Raw genomic sequence first — 22,348 nt, forward strand, 5'->3', positions numbered from 1 at the left:
TCTGGATGTCTGTTTTCCTTTCTCGGTGTTGAGATTCCAGCTGTAGTAAACAAACAGATATTTGCCGTTGCTTTGTTCCACATATGTGTAGTTTAAATGGTCCAACATCTCTGTGAGATAAAGCTACTTTATATTCACAAAGTTATTGTTTGTTGTTGTGTATTTCCTTTTGTGTAATACATTTAATATGTATAAATACATGTATTATTGTATCAATAGCTCTTCTTATGACTGGGTGATACTAACAGGTCGCCTGTGATGTTTTGTGCCATCCAAATGGGGCGAGATGATGTATGTGTCAAGTTTTTATTTGGCTTGTTAATAATGTGTTACATTTTCCCCCATTATTTTGTCTTACAGCTGGCAATGAAGCAATCAAAGGAAATGGATCAGTTGAAAAAAGTTCAACTTGAGCATTTAGAAGTCTTGGAGAAGCAGAATGAGCAGGTATCTTGCTTTACAGGCTTAAAAGAAAAGCAGACTAGTGAAAACACTAACCAGAATCAGGCTGAATAGAATGCTTCTGAATGTAAGTCATTATTGAACATGGGAATACAACCTTGTTCATGGTCACTCACCTACCTAGGGATTTAAAATGAAGAGGTGAGGTGACTTAATGATACAGAGCCAGATTTGTTTCAGAGAAGCATGTGAAAGCTAGACTGCTTAGCCAGAGCCTGTCCTCTCAGCTGTCCAGCCACATTGATACTCATTAGCTTCATCTGACAGTCATAAAGGCCCAGCACATCCATTTAAATTACTCCCCAGAAGTACCTCAAGCAAATCAGTTTTCTTCATTTTGGAACTTGTATTTCTAATGCTGACTGGAAAATAGAGGTGAAACATGCACAGAGCATCATTAAACACTCAGAGACAGTTTGGACTGAATTCTAGAGATGTGCAGTAGCATGGGGAGTTTTATCTATACTAGTACACCCTTTCCTAATTAAAATACTGTATTATTTTCTGCTAGTTTATAAGCTGGGGTTTTTCCCCCCAGTTATAAAACTATTTGGGATATTCTAATCTTATTTCTGGTAGAAGCAACGTCATGTTCTGAGCAGTTCCCTTGCTGAAAGGTTGAGCCAGCAGAACTGTAATAATTGCATGGGCTTGCAGTACTGCACTTGCACAAATGTAAACTGCAAGGGGAATATACCCAGATACTCAGCAGCTCAGTGAGATAAGAGAGGAGTGCATTTAATACCCATTACTTTTAAGGATTATGTCCTTACTTCTTTATTAAAAGTTCAGAACTTGAACTCTCTGACTAACATCCTAGTATGAATTAAAGCCATCTGGCAGAGGGGAAATAAGGAGAAGAGTACATGCAAATCAACTGTCTCCCCTCTCAGGAGAGTCCTGCAGCCCCAGAATCATAGACTCATAGAATAGTTAGGGTTGGAAAGGACCTTAAGATCATCCAGTTCCAACCCCCCTCCCATGGGCAGGGACACCTCACACTAAACCATATCACCCAAGGCTTCATCCAGCCTGGCCTTGAACACTGCCAGGGATGGAGCATTCACAACCTCCCTGGGCAACCCATTCCAGTGCCTCACCACCCTTATAGTAAAGAATTTCTTCCTTAGATCCAATCTAAACCTCCCCTGTTTAAGTTTTAACCCCTTACCCCTTGTCATATCACTACAGTCCCTAATGACGAGTCCCTCACCAGCATCCTTATAGGCCCCCTTCAGATACTGGAAGGCTGCTCTGAGGTCACCCATGGCTCTGTGTTCAGAACACTCCACCTCCCTTCCAGACAACCAAAATTCCTATTCTCTTCCCTTACAGGGTCTCTGTAGATGCACTCTCTAACATCCGACATGAAGGGGGCAGTCAGACTAGTCTGCTTGTGAGCACTATCTGCACATAACTGAAAGGCAGGGGAGGCAGCTGGGCTACAGGAGATCTGTGGTGTCACTGCAGAGACCATACTAGAGAACTCCCTATAAATGGGATGACAAGAAATGATGGGCTTGATCCAGAGACAGGTGTTAAGTGTTTCTTTTCATTGGCTTCAGAGGGCTTTGGAGCCATTTTTTAGAAACATAAGCAAAAGAGGAAATGGTTGTTATAGTTGTGCTTTTAACCACAATGTGATAAATATGTTCTGTATAAGGGAAGGAGGTTGCTGGGAAGTAAGTGTGAATCATGGAAGGGGTCACCTCTTTCAGCAATTAGATACTTCCCTCACGTGGGGTTACAGCTTCCACTGCTGAGAGATGGTAACAGCCTTCATGAGCTTGCTCATACTCCATTTCAGAGCAGAAATAAACTCATCTTAAATCATCAGTGATTAAATGGAGTAGGACCATTCACATGCTGGTTATCACTTTTGTGTGTGCATGCAATGGCCTCTGCCACAGGGGTAGTCCCTTAACAGCTTTTTAACTCACTCTAATTTGATCCATCAGAGCACATTTTTCATACCTGCTGTTTTGACGACTTCCTTTTAGCCCCAGAAGTGTACCAGTGCAAACCCCCAGCTGGGTCTGGTTTCAGTATTACACACATTGATGTATGAAAGACAGTGGGATCAAGATAAAGGTGGTATTTGTTTAATGAGAGTTTCAAAACATAATTAGCTTTTTTTCTGATCAACCAAGAGAAGGAATTTTTCATACAAATATCCAATGTATGAAAGTAGAATTATGGGTGGAACAGCCTTCAATACAAACTGTTACGAGTTTAAATTTGTTTTGGTTTATGTATGTTTTTCTTGCATTAATTTCTCAATCTCACTTCAGTTTTCATTCATTTATTTTGCTTCTTGTTGTATTACTCAATTTTGACATTATTATTTTTGTACAAACAGCTTTTGAAATCCTGTCATGCAGTGTCTCAAACACAAGGTAGGATGGATATATAATAAGCAAACTATTCTTTCAGTGTGCTTTCCTTCTAAATTAAATCATTATCATTGGAGCCCTCCTTGTAAATGCAACCATTGGGAAGTACCATTGACATAGTGAACACAATGTTAATCTTGTTTGCACACAGATTTTTGAGCCTGACACAATATTAACAGTATTTTGTGCTTTAGCATCTCCAATTCAGATGCATATGATCAGTGATGTGCAGAGGAAATATCTAGAGATTAGTTTGTGCTGTACATTAGCTGTTGTTACTGAAAGATATCCTTAGAGTTCTAAACTGTCTGTGAGAAGTGTCTACTGATCTAAGGAAACTCCTTTAGTGTTGACATACATATGATTAACTGCTAATGCTGATAGACAAAAGGTATCCACATCTATTAGTATGGTAATAAAATAACTAATTCCACGCTAAGAATAGCAACATGTACAATAGATGGCTGGAAATAGCTTTTTGGTGTCGGTAGAAAAGAGGCTTCCAGCACTTGAAAATTCACTTTAAAATCCAACACATTATAAGGTATGACAGTTATACTTACCAGGTGACTGTGCTGCTGGGGCTTCCTAAATAATTGTTACTCACAAGAAATCTCTGTTAACCCCTGTCTTACCAAGGGAGATAAGTGCGTTAAGATTGACCATCCAGTTGAACAGTATTGCCTGATCTGAATTACTTTCTTGAATTGACAACTGAGTCTTACAGCACCCACTTTAACTTTTATTTATAGACATATAATGAAGAAGAGAAGCATTCATTAGGCTAGGAAAAATATATTTTTTGTATTCTGTTACTGTATATTGTTCTTAGCCTGTCTTAAAACTCAATAGAGTGCAAGCATCTTGAAAGCATTAGCTGCCACTCACTCCATGAATTCACTGTACCTTCAACACTGCCTTCCAAAAGGCTCATCTTAAAGTGGGTGCTTATGTGTTCACAATGCGCTGCCTGAACCAGCCTCAGAGTAGCAAAAACAGTCATCCTGGTCCTATGCTAACGTGTTCTTTGAAGCCAGGTTCTCCCTAAACTAATTCTGTACACCATGCATTGGCATGCAGAATATTTATAGGACACTTTGTGCTGGTAGTTAAGTCCCAAGCCTAAAACGTGAGATGTATGAGTCACTAAGGAACAGCCACAGGGTTTTGTTTTAGCTGGAATCTCATTTCACACACAGGCAAAATCCAGCCAACATTTCAGAAGAGGTTGTACATACTGATTTATTTATTATGTTTCCATATTTTCATGTTAAAATTATTTCTTCATTACTTTCAAGCTTTTAACTCATTTAAATGGAGAGTGTTGATTAATTTTTAATCATATTTATGACGGTTGCTTTGCTATTATCATAATTACTTTTTTCCCCAAGATGATGATTATGAAAGCACAGGGCTGGATTCCTCAGGAAGGAGAGTGTGTCACGTCTGTACAAACCCACATTTACCTTGCAAAATGAATAGCTGTGCATCTTATTACCTTAGAACTACATCTGCCCATTTTCAGGTGTGCAGATATGTTTGCACATCAAGAGTAGGTGACTCCTGAAGTAGGAGCTTGTAGAGCAAAGTTCCCTGTGTAAGCAACATTTACAACCTTTTTTCTGTAAATCAAGTCCATTAACCATTCTCCCCTCCATGACAGGTACAGAGCAGTTACACCAAAGGAATTACTGCCTTGGTTTGCCTCTTCCTAAACCTGTCCTAATCCTCAAGAGCTTGGCTGTAAAGATAGATGGGTGTGCTTCCCCTCTGGATTGAATTATTCAGAGTCTTTTGGGTTGTGGATTTATATCACTTCTCAGATTGAGAGCCCTCAGAGAAAATGAAGTGATGCTGACTCCCAGTTCCCTTAAACTAGAGAGTTTCAAACCAAAGTGCACCTTCTAATCTGTAACTGAGCCACAGGAGAAGTAAGTGTGTGTGCATCTATGAGAGAGAGGAGAGGAAGGGAATTAGAAAAGCTCTCTCCAAGCAGGGGATTCCCAGGCCAGTTGCTATTTATATACAGTGCTTAAGCTCTGCTTGCAAAGCCTGAGGCATGCAGAGTTTATACTGAGATCTGGCACGCATTCATTGCTGTATTTTTGCACAAAGCATTTGGATATAGTTTCAGGTGGATTCAGTGTGTGTAATCCCGTAGAGCATACTGCAGTCCTGAGGTGAAAACACCGTGTCTGTAATCATAAGGATCTCCAGGCCAGATGGAGAGTAAGCATTACTAAGGGCAGATCTTACACTGATGGATTTTTGTCATTGTCTCTATGAAAGAAACCAGTCCCGATCATAGAGGAACTCCAAACATTTCATGACGTAACACATTGCAGTACTCACACAGCAACAGTGAAACATACACGTTCCAAAAGAACAGCTGAATCAGCATCTTCCTGGTTTTCTTCACAGAATTGGAGCTTTTCCATTTTATTATACACTCCTTCAGAAAATCAACCCATGTATCTTGGAATAGGAGCAAAAACATTTCCCAAGAATTTGTAGACAATTCCTTGTAGACATAGGAATTACATCTGATTTTGAGAACAGAATAATGCTGGAGGGGTAAACATAATGTTACTACATGTATCTTCAGTGTGTTTTGCCTGTATTTGACTCAGACACTGTCATATAAACCATGTGCTTCATTTGGAACAAAAGGTCTAATGCAACGCTTCATGCGGTTATTTTGGATTGCAGGCAAAGGAGATGCAGCAGATGGTGAAGCTGGAAGCAGAGATGGATCGCAGGCCGGCAACAGTGGTCTAAAGCCTCAACAAGCAAATTGAAGTTGGAGAACATCCTTAAAATGAGAGCAAAATTCAAAATTGCTGAGGCTGAAAAGTGGGCTTTTTCCCATGTTTTTACTCCTGTTTTTTGGTTGGGGGGCTGGTTTGTTTTTTGTTTTTAACATATAAATAGCTGCGGACCACCATGTCTTAAGGTTTGCGTTATTCCTTTTTTAACACTGGGCACTGACTTTCCTTTGTTGGATTTCCATAAGAATTTCCTCTGTTCAGAAAGAACACTAACCAGAAGATGAAGACAGCTGTTTTTAAATCCAATCCTGTATTCCTCCCTGTATCTCAACAGGCAGCCTACCTGCATCAGAATTACACAATCAGAGCCTTGAAACACAACAAAGATTTTTACCATCATCTCAAATGGCAACAAAACTGTATTCAAGTCAAGTTATTTACCATTTGTGTTACTATGCGTGATATGTTGTGTAGAAACCCCATGCTGCCATATCCTGACGAGCAACAACAACTCAGATGCTCAGCACCTGATGTCTTGGAGCCCACTGAACTGGATCTTTCATTAAATCACATGTAATAATCAGTATAGTAAGGAGTTGAGTTTGAGCAGTTTTAAACTCTATTTCCAAGTATTTTTCAAGCAGCAGGCAGTTGAAAGTGAACTGCATATATTCAAAAGTACAGTATGTACAAAGTCATCGGCCAAGTTCATCAGCTGTAACAGGAACTTGACAGGGTATTTCTGCTGTCCAATGATGCCATTCACAAGTGCCATATCAACTCTTATCATGTCTGAAAGAAAATGATATCCTACGGTGGTTAGCATGAGGGAAATACAGTGTGTTAGTGCCAAAACTGATCAGTGCTCTAAGGAATTGTGTATTAGGCACTTTAAGAAAAGTTTACATCCTACATCGCTTGTACAGAAATTGCATTTTGATCCTGTTGCTGCAGATCCCAGATACTACAGTTCATTGTAACTTAAAGACTGTTTAAATGGCTTTTGGCAAAAAGTTTGTAACTGTGAAAATGTACAAAGTATTTATACACTTCAGAATCACAACCTTGTAGAAAATCACATACATGTTGCCACGTGATAAAACTAGTAAACAGAGATGCTAAGAGTATGTTTGCATGTGATACCAATGCTACTAAGACTGTAATGCCTACTCTATGACCACAGTCATTCTACTAGCTGGTAAATACTGAATAAATGTATGGCACAGAATATTGTTTGATTAATTACACAGACTTTTAGCATACCAAGGTCTCTCTATATATATGTGTGTATATTAATTACGTGGGCATTCTTGATACTTGTAGTAAAAGAAAAGTACATAACTAATTTAATTTTACACAGAAGTATTTATGCAGATTTTCAGAATTTCATATCAGGAATAACCTTTTTATGTCCATTAGCTATAAAAACAATTTGCTAATGTGTTAATTTGCATGTTTCCAGAGCTTGCTGTAGTTATATTGCAAAACAGTGCATGTAAGCATCCTGCTTGGAATTTGTCCATGCTGCCAATTCAAAGATGACTGCATGGAAAACTGGTAGTTTAGAACAAATCAGATTCCTGATTTCAATGTACTAAGCACCAATTACTTTGTTGTATATGCTTGTACAAACAAATTCTACATATTCCTATAAACAGAATAAATGAAGAGAGAGAATTATGTTATTGTCAGTCCTGAGATGAAACTTTCAACTTCTCTAATAAAAAACATGAAAATTCAAACCCTTTAGTTTTGCCTGCAGTGAATTGGAGGGTGGGGGTTATTATTACTGCAAATTTGTAGTAAGTTGCACTTCCTGTAAAAATGTGCATCGTGTAAATACATTTCTATCACAGTTTATTTAGTCAAAGGAGTCTCCTTTCTTTTAAGTGACAGAATTGTGCATCATCCGTCCTTACAGCATCACAGAACTACACCAGTACAACGTAACAGCACTACCTTGAGATGCAGCAGCCTGAGCACAGTGTAGCAGCACTACTTTGAGAATGCAACTGAGACAGGTCAGTCAAGTCTTTAGGTGTTTAAGGCAGGACTGAAACAAACTTGTGGTGCCTATTCTGGGAGAAGCAAGTGATACCAGATAAGGAGGGAACTGGATAGTGAAGCTTTGAACATTACTGGTTTTAAGTCTCACAGCCTGTTAACCACTGCCCTACCTGTTAAAGAAATGACTGGAAATGGAGGGCTCTGGGTGCAGATCACATCCTCCCTGGTCAAAATCAAACCTGCCTGTCTTAATTCCCTGGCGAGTATCCTACACATCAGGGAAATACACTTGTTCGGAAGGCTAGAAAATACTGTCTGCAGCTTCCTTTTGAGTCTGTGCTCACTGCTCAGCCAGGAACAAGACATTTATCAAGTCAGAATATATGCTTCTGTGAAACCATGGAGCTGGGAAGGCTCAGCTTCCAGGCTCAGCTCCCAGAACTCTTACATACTTCATCCATTGACAACTTAGCATAAAATACAGACAGTAATTTGAAATTGTGATGAATTTTGTCAGCTAAGTATTTTGAAATACTGTTTAAGTAGTATTTGATGCTAAAATTATTTGAGGTTTGGCCGCTAATGTAATGAGGTGAGAATTTCCATTGAGATGAAATAGGCTAATCAATTTGAACATTGATACTGAGTTAAAGCAGTTTAAAATGTCATTCCCTGCCAGGGTGATGGATTCCACTTCAGTGAAATTTCATCCAGGGAAGCAGCAGATTCTCCCTCTCTCAATCTCTTCAGCTTTATTCAGTGCAGCTGTGATGGGGAGAGTTGTGATACCCTCGTCTCACAGGCAGCATGCTCTTTGACTCCCAGTTATTTGGGGGTTGGTCATTAGCTTCACTGTTTCAGAATGGGGATCTGGTTGTCACCCACAGGCTGCCTGCAAGACTACCTGCCAGTGGCAAATGCATCCCAGAGCTCCTCAGCTGGAAAACTGCATGCTCCCTGCAGAGAGGCTGGTAAGAGTTGCTGCTGCCAGGGGGATTCAGTGTTCAGAGGTACACAGGCAGTGTCCACACCTTGGGCTGAGGACAGGTTGCAGGGCTGATTCCAGGAGATCCAATCTGTGACCATAAATCGGTCCAGATCATGGATAAGGCTGCGCTGGCTCCCTCAGGTGAGACCTTTCTGATCCATCCATGTTTTGGGGCTTTCTTGGTGTTAGGAAATCTTAGGCTTTTCCCTTTTTTGCCCTGGAGAGCAGGATAAACCCCAGCTCTGCAGGCTGGAACTAGGGATGGTCACTGAAGCTGAAGGCTTTTTGTTGTGCTGTGTGGCTGACGGGGTATCAGATGCTCATTCCCAGCTGCTCCCTCTACACAGGCTGGATGCAGGGGCAGCTGCTCAGGATCAAGTATTTATTTGGAGGCTTAGAAAATACCTAGAAGCCTCAAAAAATGTGGAAATTAAATAGGGGACTAGGAGAGGAAATAGAGGCTAGGTAAAGACTGTGAAATATCTGAGGAAGCCAGACACTGAAATCACCACTGAAATTACCTGGTGCAAAGAGCCTCATGTAGAAGATGGTATTTTTCTCCTTGATATAGTCCCCTGAAACTGCTGTCATAGGTTAATCCTGTATTACTATTGACACGGGTCTGGCTCTGTTTTAGGGCAGGAATCACTTTGTCATGAACAGGAGAGAGTGGCAATGGCCAGAATACAGTATCTGCAGCAAACAGAAAGTAATTTCAACAGAATAGTTTCAAAAATCAATGTGTTCCTGCACTATCTGGTTCTATGCAGGACCCCCCCTTTCTGCAGTCGTGTTCTGGCAGAGGAGGGGCAGTTCCCCACAGTCATAACTCACCTGGGAACACCTTGCTTCACAAAATCCTGGACCATTTCCTCCAGACTCCTTTTCCTGAGCTAGAAATGCGAATCACCAGTGAATCCGTGTAACGCCACACACCGCATAGCTGCCGTTCCTTTGGTTAAAACCAAATACAGCCTTGGAGTAGGGCTCCTAATCCCACTGCTCCCGGGACCGGTGTCGCTGTAAATACTGGGATGTGCTCTTCCTACCGGGGCGAGGGTGGCTGCTCATTGAAGGGCTGTAAAAGCTCCCGATCTGAGGCGGAGAAGGTACTCTAATGTTGCATCGCCCAGTGAAAGGTGAAACCCTGGGGCAAGGCAGGGGTTTCCGTATCCTATCGGTGGTGCCTCCATCCTCCCGGGGCACTGGAGAGCTAGGGGCTGTGAGCACGATGCTCCTCCAGGTGACCCCTTCTCTGATAAGTTGTGGGGTCATTTCATCCCCTCGGTTTTATGGGGAATAAAGGGGATTGCCCTATTATTGGGGCAGGCAGCAGCTTCCCCCTGCCCTCTCCTCCCCATAGCCATCAGGGAAGGGGTGACCGCTGCTGATACCCCCGTGCTGCCTGAGAGCCGCATGCCCCGAGCCCGCAGAGACAGACACGGCACAGCTCGCCCGTGAGCACCCCACAAAGCTCCGCATAGACACGGCCTGTATTGTCCTAATGCACCTCCTCGGTGCTGTCGGGGCCGCTCCCCTTGCTATACGATGGTGTCTTTTATGTTAAGGTTACGTTTCAGGCTATGTCACAACACACGGAGAGCTCAGGTGTGTTGAGGGCCGTTCGCAGGAGGGAGCCGAGTTCGCTCCTGACCTTGCCACTCAAAAATAGCTGCATGTTTCCTTCTAAATTAACACACGGAGCAGCTGCTCGCCTTCACCGTAATTACTGACGCTCCGTGAGCAGCCAGCGCTGCACTAGATCACCCCTCCTCCATCCCTCCTGTCCTGCTTTACCCGGCCGGTTGTCTCCCCAGCGCTGCCCGGGATAGCAGCTACCCTGTGGGACTGCACCGAAAGAGTGGGGCAGGATCCGGGGAAGGCGATGCCGTGTGCCCCGGGCCGCTGTAGGGTTCGTCCCGGAGTGCAGCCCCGCTCCATCCCCTGCCCTGGGGAGCAGCGGGAGCTCGGCGCCGTTCAACCCCGTTCCAGCGGCACTTGGGGGTAGCGAGGCTGGGCCGGGATCCCCGCGGGGATTCCCGAGAGCCCCTCGGTGAGAGCGGGGCCCCCGAAGCAGCAGCAGGAGGAGGGAATCCCTCCTCCCCGCCCTGCCGCCGCGTACGCCCCGTCCCTCGGCGTGGGCGCCTTCATCAGCTCCGCCGGCATCTCCCTCCTCCTCTTCTCCTTCCTCCTCCTCTCCGCACACCCACACTGTTCCCCGTCCCTCCTCCCCGCCGCTCCGCAGCAGAGTGCTTTAGTGCTTTAGTGCTTTTGCAGCTCCTGAGGAAGGAGGTGATTCAGGTTATTTTGTTATTAGTATTTCTCCTTTTTCCACCTCTAATATTTCTGTTTTCTCCCCCTTTCTTTCCTCCGGAGCGGACCCTTTCGGCGGGGCAGCACCAGCCGCAGGAACACCGGGGCCGAGCAGGGAGGATGGCCGGGGGATGCCTCCCGGGGCTGCTCTTCCTCTTGCGTGAGTATCGCAGAGCTGAATCGCGACACGGAGCCTTGTCGGGATGAGGCAGCCGCTGGCGCTCAGACAAGACGCGGCTCTGCTACAGCACCCGTACTGCTTTACCGTCACCGGCTGCCCCATCTCCCCTGCCCGCTCTATCGCGACAGGGACTCCGTGTCCCGACTCCAGCGGGCTCGGGGAGGGTGTTAAGGGGTCCAGCAGTGGCTCGGGGCACACGGCCCCCTCTGAGCTCCTCTGTCTCTGCCCGCAGACGCCGCGGCTCTCCTGGCTGCCGAGCAAGAAGTTGAGAATCTCTCCGGGCTCTCCCCTAACCCCGAAAAGGACATTTTCGTGGTGCGGGAGAACCGGACGACGTGTCTGATGGCGGAATTCGCCGCCAAGTTCATTGTTCCCTACGATGTGTGGGCCAGCAACTACGTGGACGTGAGTGGGGTCGGAGCCGATGGGGGCCGTGGGTCGGGGTCGCAGCGCCGCAGCCGCCGCACGTTGTGACGGCAGGAACGGGAGGGGGGATCCGCCGGGAGTTTTGGGAAGTCCTTTATCCCCTCCGAGGGTATTGGCTGGGGCTGGGGAGGGGGAAGGATAGAGGGGCAGCCCCCCTGAGCCCCGCTCCCCGTTTGCAGATGATCACGGAGCAAGCCGATATCCCGCTGTCGCGGGGCGCTGAGATGAAGGGCAAGTGTGGCACGAACGAGTCGGAGCTGGAGATCTCCTGGCTGAATCAAGCCTACACCCTCAAACTCTACTTCCTGAAGGTACGGGTCGCCTCCATCCCTCACGCTGGGGGTGCAGGGCGGTATTGCCGGGTCCTGACCGGCTCTGTCTCGGCAGGAGGGGCACAACACGTCCCGGGGCCCGGAGGCTTTCTGGAGGCTCAGCCGGATCCAGTTCATGTACGATACCAACGAGCGCACCTACTTCAAGGACGCCGTCAACCGTAAGCACCCGGGGGGACGGGGTTGAGAGCAGATCCCAGGAGCCTGGCAAGAGATGCTTAAATGCAGTTAAAGAGGGGGAAAGAAGCTCCAAACCCGCCTGACAAAGCCGGGATCCGGAGCCGGTTTTAAACCGCGAGTTAATGTCTTTTTGCCGTCCCTTTTTATTCTTGCTCCTTGTTTTTAATGCCCGTGGTTGCCGTGGGAGGCAGAGCTCAGTTTCTCCCTGTTTGCTGCCCCAGGCCCTCCCAGCGGGACGCAGGGTCATGGGGATGGGCAGTGGGGCAGGGGTATCCAGGGAAAACTCACCATCTTTCCTGCAGGAGATGATTTTTAAGGTTACCCATCTCCTGATGATGGTTGAATAGGTTTGAAAGCAGCGGTTTCCCAAGGTAGCAATGAGATCGACACAAATATCCATACCCCTACACACCTCCATACGCAACAGCCTCCTCTTTTTCTCCATGGGTTTCCTTTCTTTTGGCTTTCATTTAGGTTTTATTCCGTTTCTGCTCAGAAATGAGTTGCCTTGTATTGAAAATTGCAATTTTCAAGTCGTTCTTCCTCAAAATTTCCCATCTCCAGTGTATGGTGCGTTAAGAGTTTGTGGCATTAGCCACTCTAGATGCGGAGTTAGTTTTCCCACTGGTGTTTCTGATGTTTGCGTCCCCAAAACACGGTGGTGGCCATGCCTCATCAGGCTCTGCAAAGGCAAAATGCTGGTTGTTCTTCTGTGCTGCTGGAGGGGAACAAAGGGCTGTGGAAGAGTGGGAGGTGGAAGGCATCCCTCATTCCCTTACCAAGCCACATTGGCCCTCATTTATGAAACAGGTTTGATGCGATAAGGAGAATATTTTCTCACAATCTGTACTTGGGTGAAATGGTAATGTTGTATTTCAGGAAAGGCATGATGGCCTGTTCTGCTTTGCAGTGAGGTCCCCAAATTGCACTGCTCCTTCCCACCCGCATTCAGAGCCTGAGTACAGCCGCAGGAATTGCTGTTTCCCAAATGTAGGGAGTGCAAACGCATTCCAAGCCTGAAACCTGCATATGCATCAATAAAAACCATTCCTTTGACTTCAAGGACTTCAAGTGCCATGAAAGGAGCACATCTGGCAGCAGCAGGACTGCACACCGCAGCCATCCATTCCTGCTTGCAGGCAGGCAACCCCAGTGCAGGATGTGCTTTGGTTATGGGGGATGTCATGCAGAAAGCACTGCTTTAGGAGCAGTGGAGCGTGCGGCCGCCGCATTGCACCCCTCTGTGTGCCCTTGTGTTTGAGTCGCTGGCTATGCTAACGAAGGGACAGGACCTGACCACTGCTGTTTCTGCCCCTTGGCCAGCTGGGAAGCACACAGCCAGCTCGCACCAGCTCTCTGCCCTGGTCACCCCGGCTGGGAAGTCCTATGAGTGCCAAGCACAGCAGACCATCCCTCTCATCTCCAATGACCACCAGAAGTCTGTGCAGCTCCTGCTGTCCGAAGTGCGCCTCCAGCCCTTCGATATCACCGCGGACTTTGTCTTCAGTGAAGGTAGGTGCAGGGTGAAGGCATGTCCTGCATTGCTCAGATGCTGCCATGGCCTTTGGAGGGGTCACATTGGACTGAAGGCATTTGGGTCCCACATTTATCGGAGCATCTTCTCCTCCTTCCAGTGGGTTTGTTAGTGCTCCCTGCAGTTTCTCCAACCCTTTGTCTGCTTTTGTGGTCCCCTAAAAGCCTTTACAGGCTGTGATTTGGTCAGAACACAGGCTGTTGTATGTACATTGGCTTCTGTAAGGATTCATCTAGCTATGTTACCAGCAAGCCCCAGGATTACCTGATCCCTGGTGAGCCCTGCAAGGCTTTGGTGGCTCCTCTGCAGCAAGTAGCAGTTTTCATGCAGCTCTGGGGGGTTTATAGGGCCATTGCACACGAAGGAAAGCTTGGGTCTGCGGTGGCAGGAAATAACTTGGGATGCATGTTTCTGGCTTCAGTTTGATTGAATGAGCATTGCAAGCGTGAAGGGAGCATGGAAAAGACGTCTGTGCAGTGCCAAAGGTATGGGATGTTGTTCCTCTTCGTGGGGTTCTTTAATGTTAATTGTGGATGAAAGAAAATGTGAGTTAACAAGTGCTGTTTGCATCAAAGGGTAGTACTGAAGTCAGCAGTAACACTGCCATGGGGCAGAATTCCTGTGGATTCTGCTTTCCTTTATCCCAAAGAACCTGTGCTGCTCCTCTTCCATCAGGTTGAATGAGGGAGTGCAAACATGCTCACCTGAATTAGGGCTTTGGGACTAGTCCCCTTTTCATAGTGTCATCTTAGCAAATTAGTTAACTCCTTTACCAAATGCATATAAATGCATATAAAATGTGTCATAGCCACATATTTGAATAACAGGCTGGAAAATGGTGGTGTTATTTTCAAGCTTAGCATTAAGAACATGGGGCTTTATTATTTTACATGTGGGAAATCTTCTTAGAGCACAAATAAACCCTCAGCACTGACTACAGAGCTGAGCACTTGTGCTCACGACTCACATTCCTCTCCCTAACTGATGTAGTAAATACATGCTATTATGTACACTGGCTCTGCCAGAGCTCTGCGTGGCTGAATTACTCATTGCAAGGGCAGCGTAGTACAGAGTAGGTTTTATCCGTGGGCACAAATAGGTTTGGGTTTGTTTCATATTGAAGTAGTACCACGTTCTGCAAAAGCAACAGGGAGAAAAAGGTAGACTTTAACTGTTGTCTGTATTTGTTCATTGGCACGTCCTCATCCTCTCCCTCCTCCTGTGGATCCAGGCTCCTGCACTCAGGGTTTGGTTGGAATATGAGACAAGCATATTTAAAACACACAAGTCTAGACTCGGTTTTAGCTGCTGTGTTTCTGTGATGCCAAGCTTGTCAAGTCTGAGGTCTCACTCGCCGTCCATGCCATGCTCCTTCATATCAAGCAGTAATTCCTTTATTTTTCTTCCTTTATGGTAGTTTTGGGGTTTTTTCTTGTCTATAATGTTTTTTTTTTCCCTCCAGGACACAGAGATCCTGGTGGGTTTAACAATTCCAATGTGTGGGGAATTCCTCCTCCTGAGGAAAGCCGAGTTTCTCTCTTTGTCAAGCTCTGTATTTTTGTTATTGCTCATTATCCAGTTCTTTTTATGGAATTGCCCTGGAAGTTAAGCAGCAAAAGGCACCTGGAGAGGATGCTTTGGGATGAATGAGAGGTCCTTTATCAATGAAGCCTCAAGAGGGGCTCTGCCACTGCCCCCACCAGTCCTGCAGACCTGCGTGTCCTTGGCACAAGCATGGCAAAACAGGATCCTTTGTGGGGTCTGGGAAATGCTGCCAATCCTAAATTACAGTAATTAGCAGTCTCCTTTTTGGTTCATTAATTCCCCATTAGGTAAAATTCCTATTAATTATGAACAAGCCACAGATCACTTTAAAATAGTTTAGAACAGAGAAAGGGACCTGCTTGAGCAGAAGTATCGCAGCAAAGCAGGAGGGACAGGGTCCTTTTGCCACCAAGAAATGGGGGGAAGGGGTTTATCTTTAGTCCTGACACTAAAAGGGAAAACCTTATTGTGGGTGATTGGATTGCTTTGATTTTTCTGAATGCTTAAACTTGTATGCTAGATTAATCCACTTTCTGAAGGCACTGCTTCCAACACTCACAAGTATATACATATAGATTATATATATATAAAATACACCTCTTTCCATACAGAAGCAGCAGAATGTTGGGATTTATTAATTCAGAGCTTAGGAAATTGTATTTTTAATAGAGAAAATATATGTACATTTTTCACATTAAAAGATCAGTAAGAAAAGAGGCTGACAAGAGGATGAGAACAGTTAAACTGGCAAAAGAACCCCACAGAAACGATGAGTTATCAAAGTAACACAAAATACAAAGGGATACAAAGACAAGAATTAGGAATCGGGATCCTGGGATCATGTCCCTCTGAGCCATCCCAAACAGGGGCCACATTTTCTCAATGGTCTTTGGCACCAAGCAGCTCCTGTATGTGAGGTGAGCAGCCACGTTTTCAAACGCACCCGTTCTATTTCTCATTTATTTAGGGTTTTTTAAGCTAAATCACCTATGAACACCTCTCAAAACCTCAAAAACCCACCCTGTGATGCTAGACACAACTGAGCGCTGTTTTACCATCCCTTCCAACAGCCCCTTGCACCACTGCTCAGGCTCAGATTCAGACTCATGGTCCTGACTGCAGGAAACCACTGATATTCTTGCTGTGCAGTTATTTGTTCTGCAGAGGGATGCTGAAACAGGAAAATGGGCCTGTAAGGTGGTTTTGTAGCCTAGTACTGAGCTGGATGAGCACTCACCATAGAAACCGTGGTGGTACATGAGGCTGGGTGCTGTGGGTGCTGGAGGAAGCACAGCACAAAGGAACAATGGGGAACGTACCTAAATGTCTCCTTTGTATATGCCTGAGGTCTTTGTTAGAGCAGGGACTGGGGCTGTGGGGTGACCCCACCAGGTTTGGGATGCAGCAAAACTCCCGGCATCACCTAAACTTCTCACATAGTTTAGAATTGCCAGGGACCTTTCTGCTTCCCTGGATGGAGGGTAAATCCAGTGACTGGGAAATGCTGAGATCCCTGGGACCCGAAGCAAAATAGCCAGGGTGATCTGATGGAAAGGGCTGTTTTCCTGCAGAAGGCATTGATTTAAGGCACAGAGCCATTCCCAATGCGGTGGTGTGGCATTTGTTGTGCATCAACCAGCCCATCTGCCCGCACTGTGCGTGATGGGCTTGAATCTGTGTCTGCTGGGGCTTTATGCAAACCCTTCTCCCCTCCCACTCCTCCTGGGCATTTCCCTTTGCTGCCTCCCCACAGTGTAGTGGACCTCATCGCCTACGCAATGCTTTGAACTTTTGGGGTGAAAAATGCTATTTTAACCAATGTTATAAATGTGAAAGTATTTTTATTTGCTGCAAAATGATGTATATTAATGTTAAAATACAAAATTTATCCTCCTAACAGTCAGCATGTGGACAGCCTGAGTTCTGCTGCAGGTGTTTGTGCTTAGCACTTGCCTGTGCCTCCACTCCCATTCCATCTATGCTCGCCAAAAGAGCCCTGACTTTGGCATTCTGGATGTGTCGGGTGGGGAGAAGGTGTTGGTAAGGCAGGAGGTGGCTGCTCTATGAGATTACAGAGCACTTTCTACCCGGGGGGATGCTGCTGGGTCCAGCTGGGGAGAGCAGCACCGTTTGTGGGTGTGCTGCGGCTGGAGACCATGAGCTTTGCTTTTGCTTTCTCTTCTTCCTGTTGGCTTTTGCTTTTAATCCTCTTTATGAAGTGTCAGGATAAAGAGCTGTCTGCCTTGGCTGCTTGCAGGAATTGACACCTTTTTGAGTTGTGACTCAGGCACTTCAATACAGCCATGGCTTTCTGTGGACACCAGAGCTTTGGTGGTGTCCTTTGGTGCATGTCATGCTCTGCAGCCGGTTTGCTTTGGCAATAACTGGGGATTCCAGTGTTGCAAGCAGGTGCTTTAGAGCTGGGTCAGTCCTCTGCAGTGCAGCACTGGGGCTTTTAGCTTCCCTGCCTTCACTGGCTGTAGGACCCTGTGTTCACCCCATTCTCCTGCAGTGCAGCATCGCTCTTGTGCAAGGAGAGGCACAGGGCAAACCTGTCTTGTGTGAGCACAGGGGGATGCCCTCAGCTGGGGTTACAGCAGCTTTGTTTCAGTTTTATGTAGGGTTTAAGCTGAGCTGCTTTGAAAGCAGAAATCAGTGTCCCCAGGAAGAGACTGCAGCGGCTGGGCTGAAACTGCCGATGGGCACATCAGCACACCTCAGTCCATTGGGCTGCCTGCAGGAGCTCCTCTGGCATGGATCCTTCCCATAGGAAGGGTGCTGCTGTGTACCAGGGTGTGGGGTTGGGGGCTCAGAGCACCCCAGTCATGTGGCACTGCTCCTTGCATGGTTTTTCCCGCAGTCAGGTCTGGGAATGCCAACTTGCTGCTGTGCCTCTGCCTTGGCACCACGCGTCCAGTCAGGCTGCAGCATCCTGAACTGGGAAGAACCTGACAAAGCTCTGGAAAACCAATTTTGGGAGCTAAATAATAACCAGGATTTCTTTTTTCCCCCTTTCCCCTTAATACAAACAAAGAAAACCCCTGCATTGCAGCATTGCTGAATCGCCTGTAACACAGTCCTGGTGATTAATCACTCCTCTGGTGAAACAGTGAGCAACTGGAGCCGAAAAGGACGTATCTTTTGTTAGACTACATTCCACTTTGGCTGTGTTTGTTTCACTTCATTTACAGCTTGAAGCATTTGATGGCATCGCTGGGAGCCTGGTGCTTGGAGGAAGGCGATGGAGCTCCCGGAGGTGTCGGCACCACTGGAGATGGATCCCTGCTGTCACCTCCTGCCAGGGCTAAGGGGGGCTCTGGGTTTTTCTTGCTCTTTGCTGCATGCCATTAGGTTTGCAGAGCATTTGCCACTCATGGTTATCACACATGTCTGCATCTCGCAATCGGCTGCCTGGGGATCCCATCTGGATGGTCTTTATGATGGAGGAATCAGCAGTGTCCTTTGTGTCTCATCTAACATGCAGCCTTTCTTTTCCTTTGCTGTTCTTGCTTTCAGCACAGTTCTGTGAAGGGGATGATCCAGGCCCAGAGCATTGTCCTTCCTGAACCCGTAACCTTGTAAACCTCTTTCTTTTTCCCCAGAGTTCTCAATTTTCTCCCTCTTGGCCATCTTGGCAGCATCGGCTCTGCCTGCCCATCAGCACAGATCAGCATTGGTCCATGGGGAAAACAGTAAATCATGGTCCTGTCATTCAGGCCTGTGGTAGGCTCTGGAAGTGGAAGGCAGCTGACCCGGATTACCAGCATAGTGTGTTTCCTAAACTGGGTTGCCCCTACAAGCTGAATAGGAAAGGGTTTTCCCATTGAAGCTGGTTATTACTATGCTCTAGTGCTTTATTAGACTAGTTGTTAGAAATACACAGGGGAGGCTCCTGTTGCTTGTGCACATCCTCTGCCATACCTGACAACCATGAGGTGCCAGGATGCTGTTTAACCATGCACATGTGTGCTCTGCCAGTGCTGGTAAACTCCCCTTGGAGAGCTCACAGGGAGGTGAGAAGATGCTGTTGGATCTTGGTCAACTTGCAGATAAAGGGGGAGAATCTTTTAACCATGAGCAGAGTAAGTGATGCAGGATTAAAGACTCAGTGATGTATCTTGTGATACAGCACTTGTAGACTATGTAACTTGATAAAGAAAGCAAATCTTCAGGTGCAGCCAGGAAACTTGTACTCTCCCTGTCCCATTCCCAACAAGGCCATTGCTGTCCTGGTGAGGCAGAGAAGCCTGAGGAGGAGCTTATGGGTATGCAGTGTGTTTTCCCCTCACATTGGCTGCCTTGATGGATGTTAGCTCTCCCTCCAACCCCATACTGTGACTGTGATTTCACTTTCCTCCAAAGCAATTGATCTTCTCCCTGTGACTCCAATGGCAGTGGTTGTCTCTCGGTGCTGCTGGGGCTGGCTTTGCTGCACAGGGATCCCTGGTGTGGAGCCTGACTCCAGAGCAGCCGGTTCATTACCACAGCAGGAGTCCAGATGTGCAAATGTCTCATTCATTTCTCCCTTTGTCTCTTTCTTTTTCCTCTCTCTGCAGAACACAAGTGCCCCGTGGACCAGAGGGAGCAGTTAGAAGAAACCCTGCCTCTGATTCTGGGTCTGATTCTGGGGCTGGTGATCGTGATAACCCTCTGCGTTTACCACATCCACCACAAGCTGACAGCCAACCAAGTGCAAATTCCTCGGGACAGATCTCAGTACAAACACATGGGATAGGGAACGGGATCGAGCAGCCCAAGTATTTATCAGGTAGAAAAAGCAAAAGCACTTTTTTCCTATGGGTGAGGAGAGGTTATGGGGGGGCAAGAGATGGTATTCACAGCACCTGGTGGGGGTATCCCTGGAGAAACAAAGGGATTCAGTATAGTCAGTGCAGAGACACTGCTGTCTCTGTAAGGAAACTCAGAGCATCTGGTATGAGTGTGTCAGTAGGTGGTATGAATACCTTCTTAAGCAGCTGGGCTGATCATCTGGAAACAGAAACGCTTCACATGTCCAAGTCTAACACTGGGGGCAAAGCTATTGCTTCTTTCTTTTCCTTTATTTATTTCCCCCCTCTCAAGAGGCTCTTCCCTCCCCACCGCTGCTCTTGGCAGTGTTCAGCCTTGTGCTCATGTCTGTGCATGGAGCAGGGCTGGGGGACAGAGCCATTGCACATTAAGGTCCTCTAACGAAAGGCCTCAAACCACACTCCTGGAGTTTGCACTCATGCTAAGGAGAGCATGAAGGCAACATGGGTGTGCTTTGAAGGCAATAAAGGCCAGAACCTCAGGCTGGTATCAAGTGCAGTAACTCCAGCTGAGGAGCCTGACACTGAGTGAAGGAAGTTTGGTTTTGCTTCTTGAGCCTCATCTGAACTAACCTTGACAATAGTAATCAAGTACTGAAACACAAGTTATCAAGTGCCGTGCTGCTGCGAGTCAACCGAGAACTGCTTCTGGCTGGGCATCCTGCACGTATTGTGATTGTGGTTGAGATGTTACATTGCTACCTGCAACCGGGGTTTTCACAGCGAAACAAACATGATCAAACCAGAGATGTTACAGTTACTATGCAGATTATTCAGGTATAATCTAAAGTAACGGGAACAGACATAGAAGGGAACCCTTGAAATCTATCCTTACATGTAGATGATTTTTAAAATGAATTAAAATATGTACATAAGTGATACTTGATTTGCCTTCTTATTTTGAACTGACATCATGCTTTGTTACTGACTCCATGGTATCTAATGGAGTCGGTGCATACATCATCTGAATGGATGCTGAATGTAGGGGTGATTCTGGCAGTGGTTCTGGTGTAGAGGTGGCAGTGCTTCAGTAGGCTGTGGTTTGTTGGTTATTTCCAATGTTCTCCTCGTCTCTTGGCTGTTCCTTTCTCACCCGTTCTGTGGGCAATGGTGTGACTCACACTGGTCCCATCCAGTTCCTGCTGCACCCTTTGACTTCCCTGGGCTCCACTGTTACTGCAGCAGGAGTTAGTCCACACCTGCTGTTAAGTTTAAGGTGTGGAAAATACCTTCTTGTTCTTGAGCTGACTTGATCCTGATGGGGACTCATACAGAGCATCCTCCTTCAGCTTGAAACAGGGTAATGAGCAAAGAAAAACAGCAATTTTGATGCTGAGAGATGCAAGAGGAGAATTTAACTGCTTTTTAATGCTGCAGCCTCCTGCAGGGCTTTGGTGAAGGTGAATGGAACAGGAGCCTTCCTTTAGTCCTCATTCCTGGACTCATTTCTGTTATGCTCAGCTTTTTGTTTCCTCATTTGGATGCAAGAAGCAGAACTATTGTGCTCCTGATGGTTATGGCTTTGCCCCTTGAAAACCCCAGTCAGCCTGGCTGAGCAAGCGCCACTGCCCACAATGAGCTGGTTGTTACTTAGGAAGCAGAAAGAAGGGAAGGTTCTTTAAGAGACAACCAGAAGAAGCCATCGGGAGCAGGAGGGTGGGTAAAAGGATCAAAGGTTCATCCTTAATAGAGAAGGGGTCATAGTTATCATCTTGTCCTGCCTTGCTCTTGCCTGCCCTCCAGCCAGCATCCATCAGCCTGGAACATCTGCTCCCGTATTTGACATCACCCCCCAAAATAACATCAAAAAGGAAGCAAAGGGCTGATATGCAGATGCCAAATTGTCCATGGTCATTTGTGCTCTATGGAGCACGTGTTGGCAAGGCAGCTGCAGGAGCAACCCCTGCAGATGGGGTGGTGGAGCCAGGTCGGCAGTGGTGGGGCAGGGCACACCGGTGGGATACAGATGGAAACTGCACCAGAGATATCCCAGTTTGGTGATCCCAGTGAGCTGCAAGTCTTTGGTGTCCTGCTGGTTCAGTTGAGTATAATTAATCTCTAATTAAGAGATATAAAAGAGCTGGGACATGGTCTGGGAAAAACAGGTGAAGAGAAGGATTTTGTGGCTGGGAATAAGGAAGACATTCCTGGTTTTCCGCTATGCCTGTTTCTTTAGGAGAGCCCATTAGGGCTTCTCTTCCCTGCCCCTCTCCACATTCATCAGCACCTATCCCTCTTAATTTACTTCTATTTTCCCCTTACAAAACTTGGGTTAGTCACGTATCCACTTGGATATTGCACCTTCAAATGGGTGATGTGGCAAAAGAGATTCTGCCCCTTCACCTGCCTTTAGCAGAAGCTTTAAGGTGATGCACATTGCAGCAGTGATTTTTGGTGTCCTGTTTTTAACC

At 46.3% G+C, this 22,348-nt stretch overlaps 2 protein-coding genes across 3 annotated transcripts in view; both read left to right on the forward strand.

Moving 5' to 3' along the window:
- The window catches only part of PLCB4 (phospholipase C beta 4), a 91,534-nt gene extending 84,169 nt beyond the window's left edge, over positions 1–7,365 (forward strand). Inside the window, exons 35-37 of one of the 2 annotated variants that reach the window (XM_034060876.1) lie at positions 361–447; positions 2,822–2,858; positions 5,565–7,365. In XM_034060876.1, coding sequence (XP_033916767.1) covers positions 361–447; positions 2,822–2,858; positions 5,565–5,653 — 213 coding nt within the window. In that variant the 3' untranslated portion in view covers positions 5,654–7,365. The remainder of the gene's footprint in view (positions 1–360; positions 448–2,821; positions 2,859–5,564) is intronic. The other variant, XM_034060877.1, reaches the window with a different exon arrangement.
- Positions 7,366–10,773: 3,408 nt separating this feature from the next.
- On the forward strand, positions 10,774–20,816 carry LAMP5 (lysosomal associated membrane protein family member 5). The gene is made up of 6 exons (XM_005147469.3): positions 10,774–11,091; positions 11,345–11,517; positions 11,718–11,849; positions 11,926–12,031; positions 13,374–13,562; positions 19,686–20,816. Exons 1-6 carry the CDS (start codon positions 11,052–11,054, stop codon positions 19,862–19,864), a joined length of 819 nt encoding a protein of 272 aa, XP_005147526.2. The 5' UTR covers positions 10,774–11,051; the 3' UTR covers positions 19,865–20,816.
- The last annotated feature ends 1,532 nt before the right edge of the window (positions 20,817–22,348 follow it).

The sequence above is a fragment of the Melopsittacus undulatus genome, chromosome 3 (genome assembly GCF_012275295.1).
Source record: "Melopsittacus undulatus isolate bMelUnd1 chromosome 3, bMelUnd1.mat.Z, whole genome shotgun sequence".
Lineage (NCBI taxonomy): Eukaryota > Metazoa > Chordata > Aves > Psittaciformes > Psittaculidae > Melopsittacus > Melopsittacus undulatus.

What these genes read in the sequence shown, in the direction of transcription:
- LAMP5 (XM_005147469.3), top strand. Translation starts at nt 11,052, where the DNA reads ATGGCCGGGGGATGCCTCCCGGGGCTGCTCTTCCTCTTGC. An exon ending in GGGGCTGCTCTTCCTCTTGC is followed by an intron (nt 11,092 to 11,344) that starts GTGAGTATCGCA and finishes CTCTGCCCGCAG; the next exon opens with ACGCCGCGGCTCTCCTGGCT. An exon ending in CTTCAAGGACGCCGTCAACC is followed by an intron (nt 12,032 to 13,373) that starts GTAAGCACCCGG and finishes CCCCTTGGCCAG; the next exon opens with CTGGGAAGCACACAGCCAGC.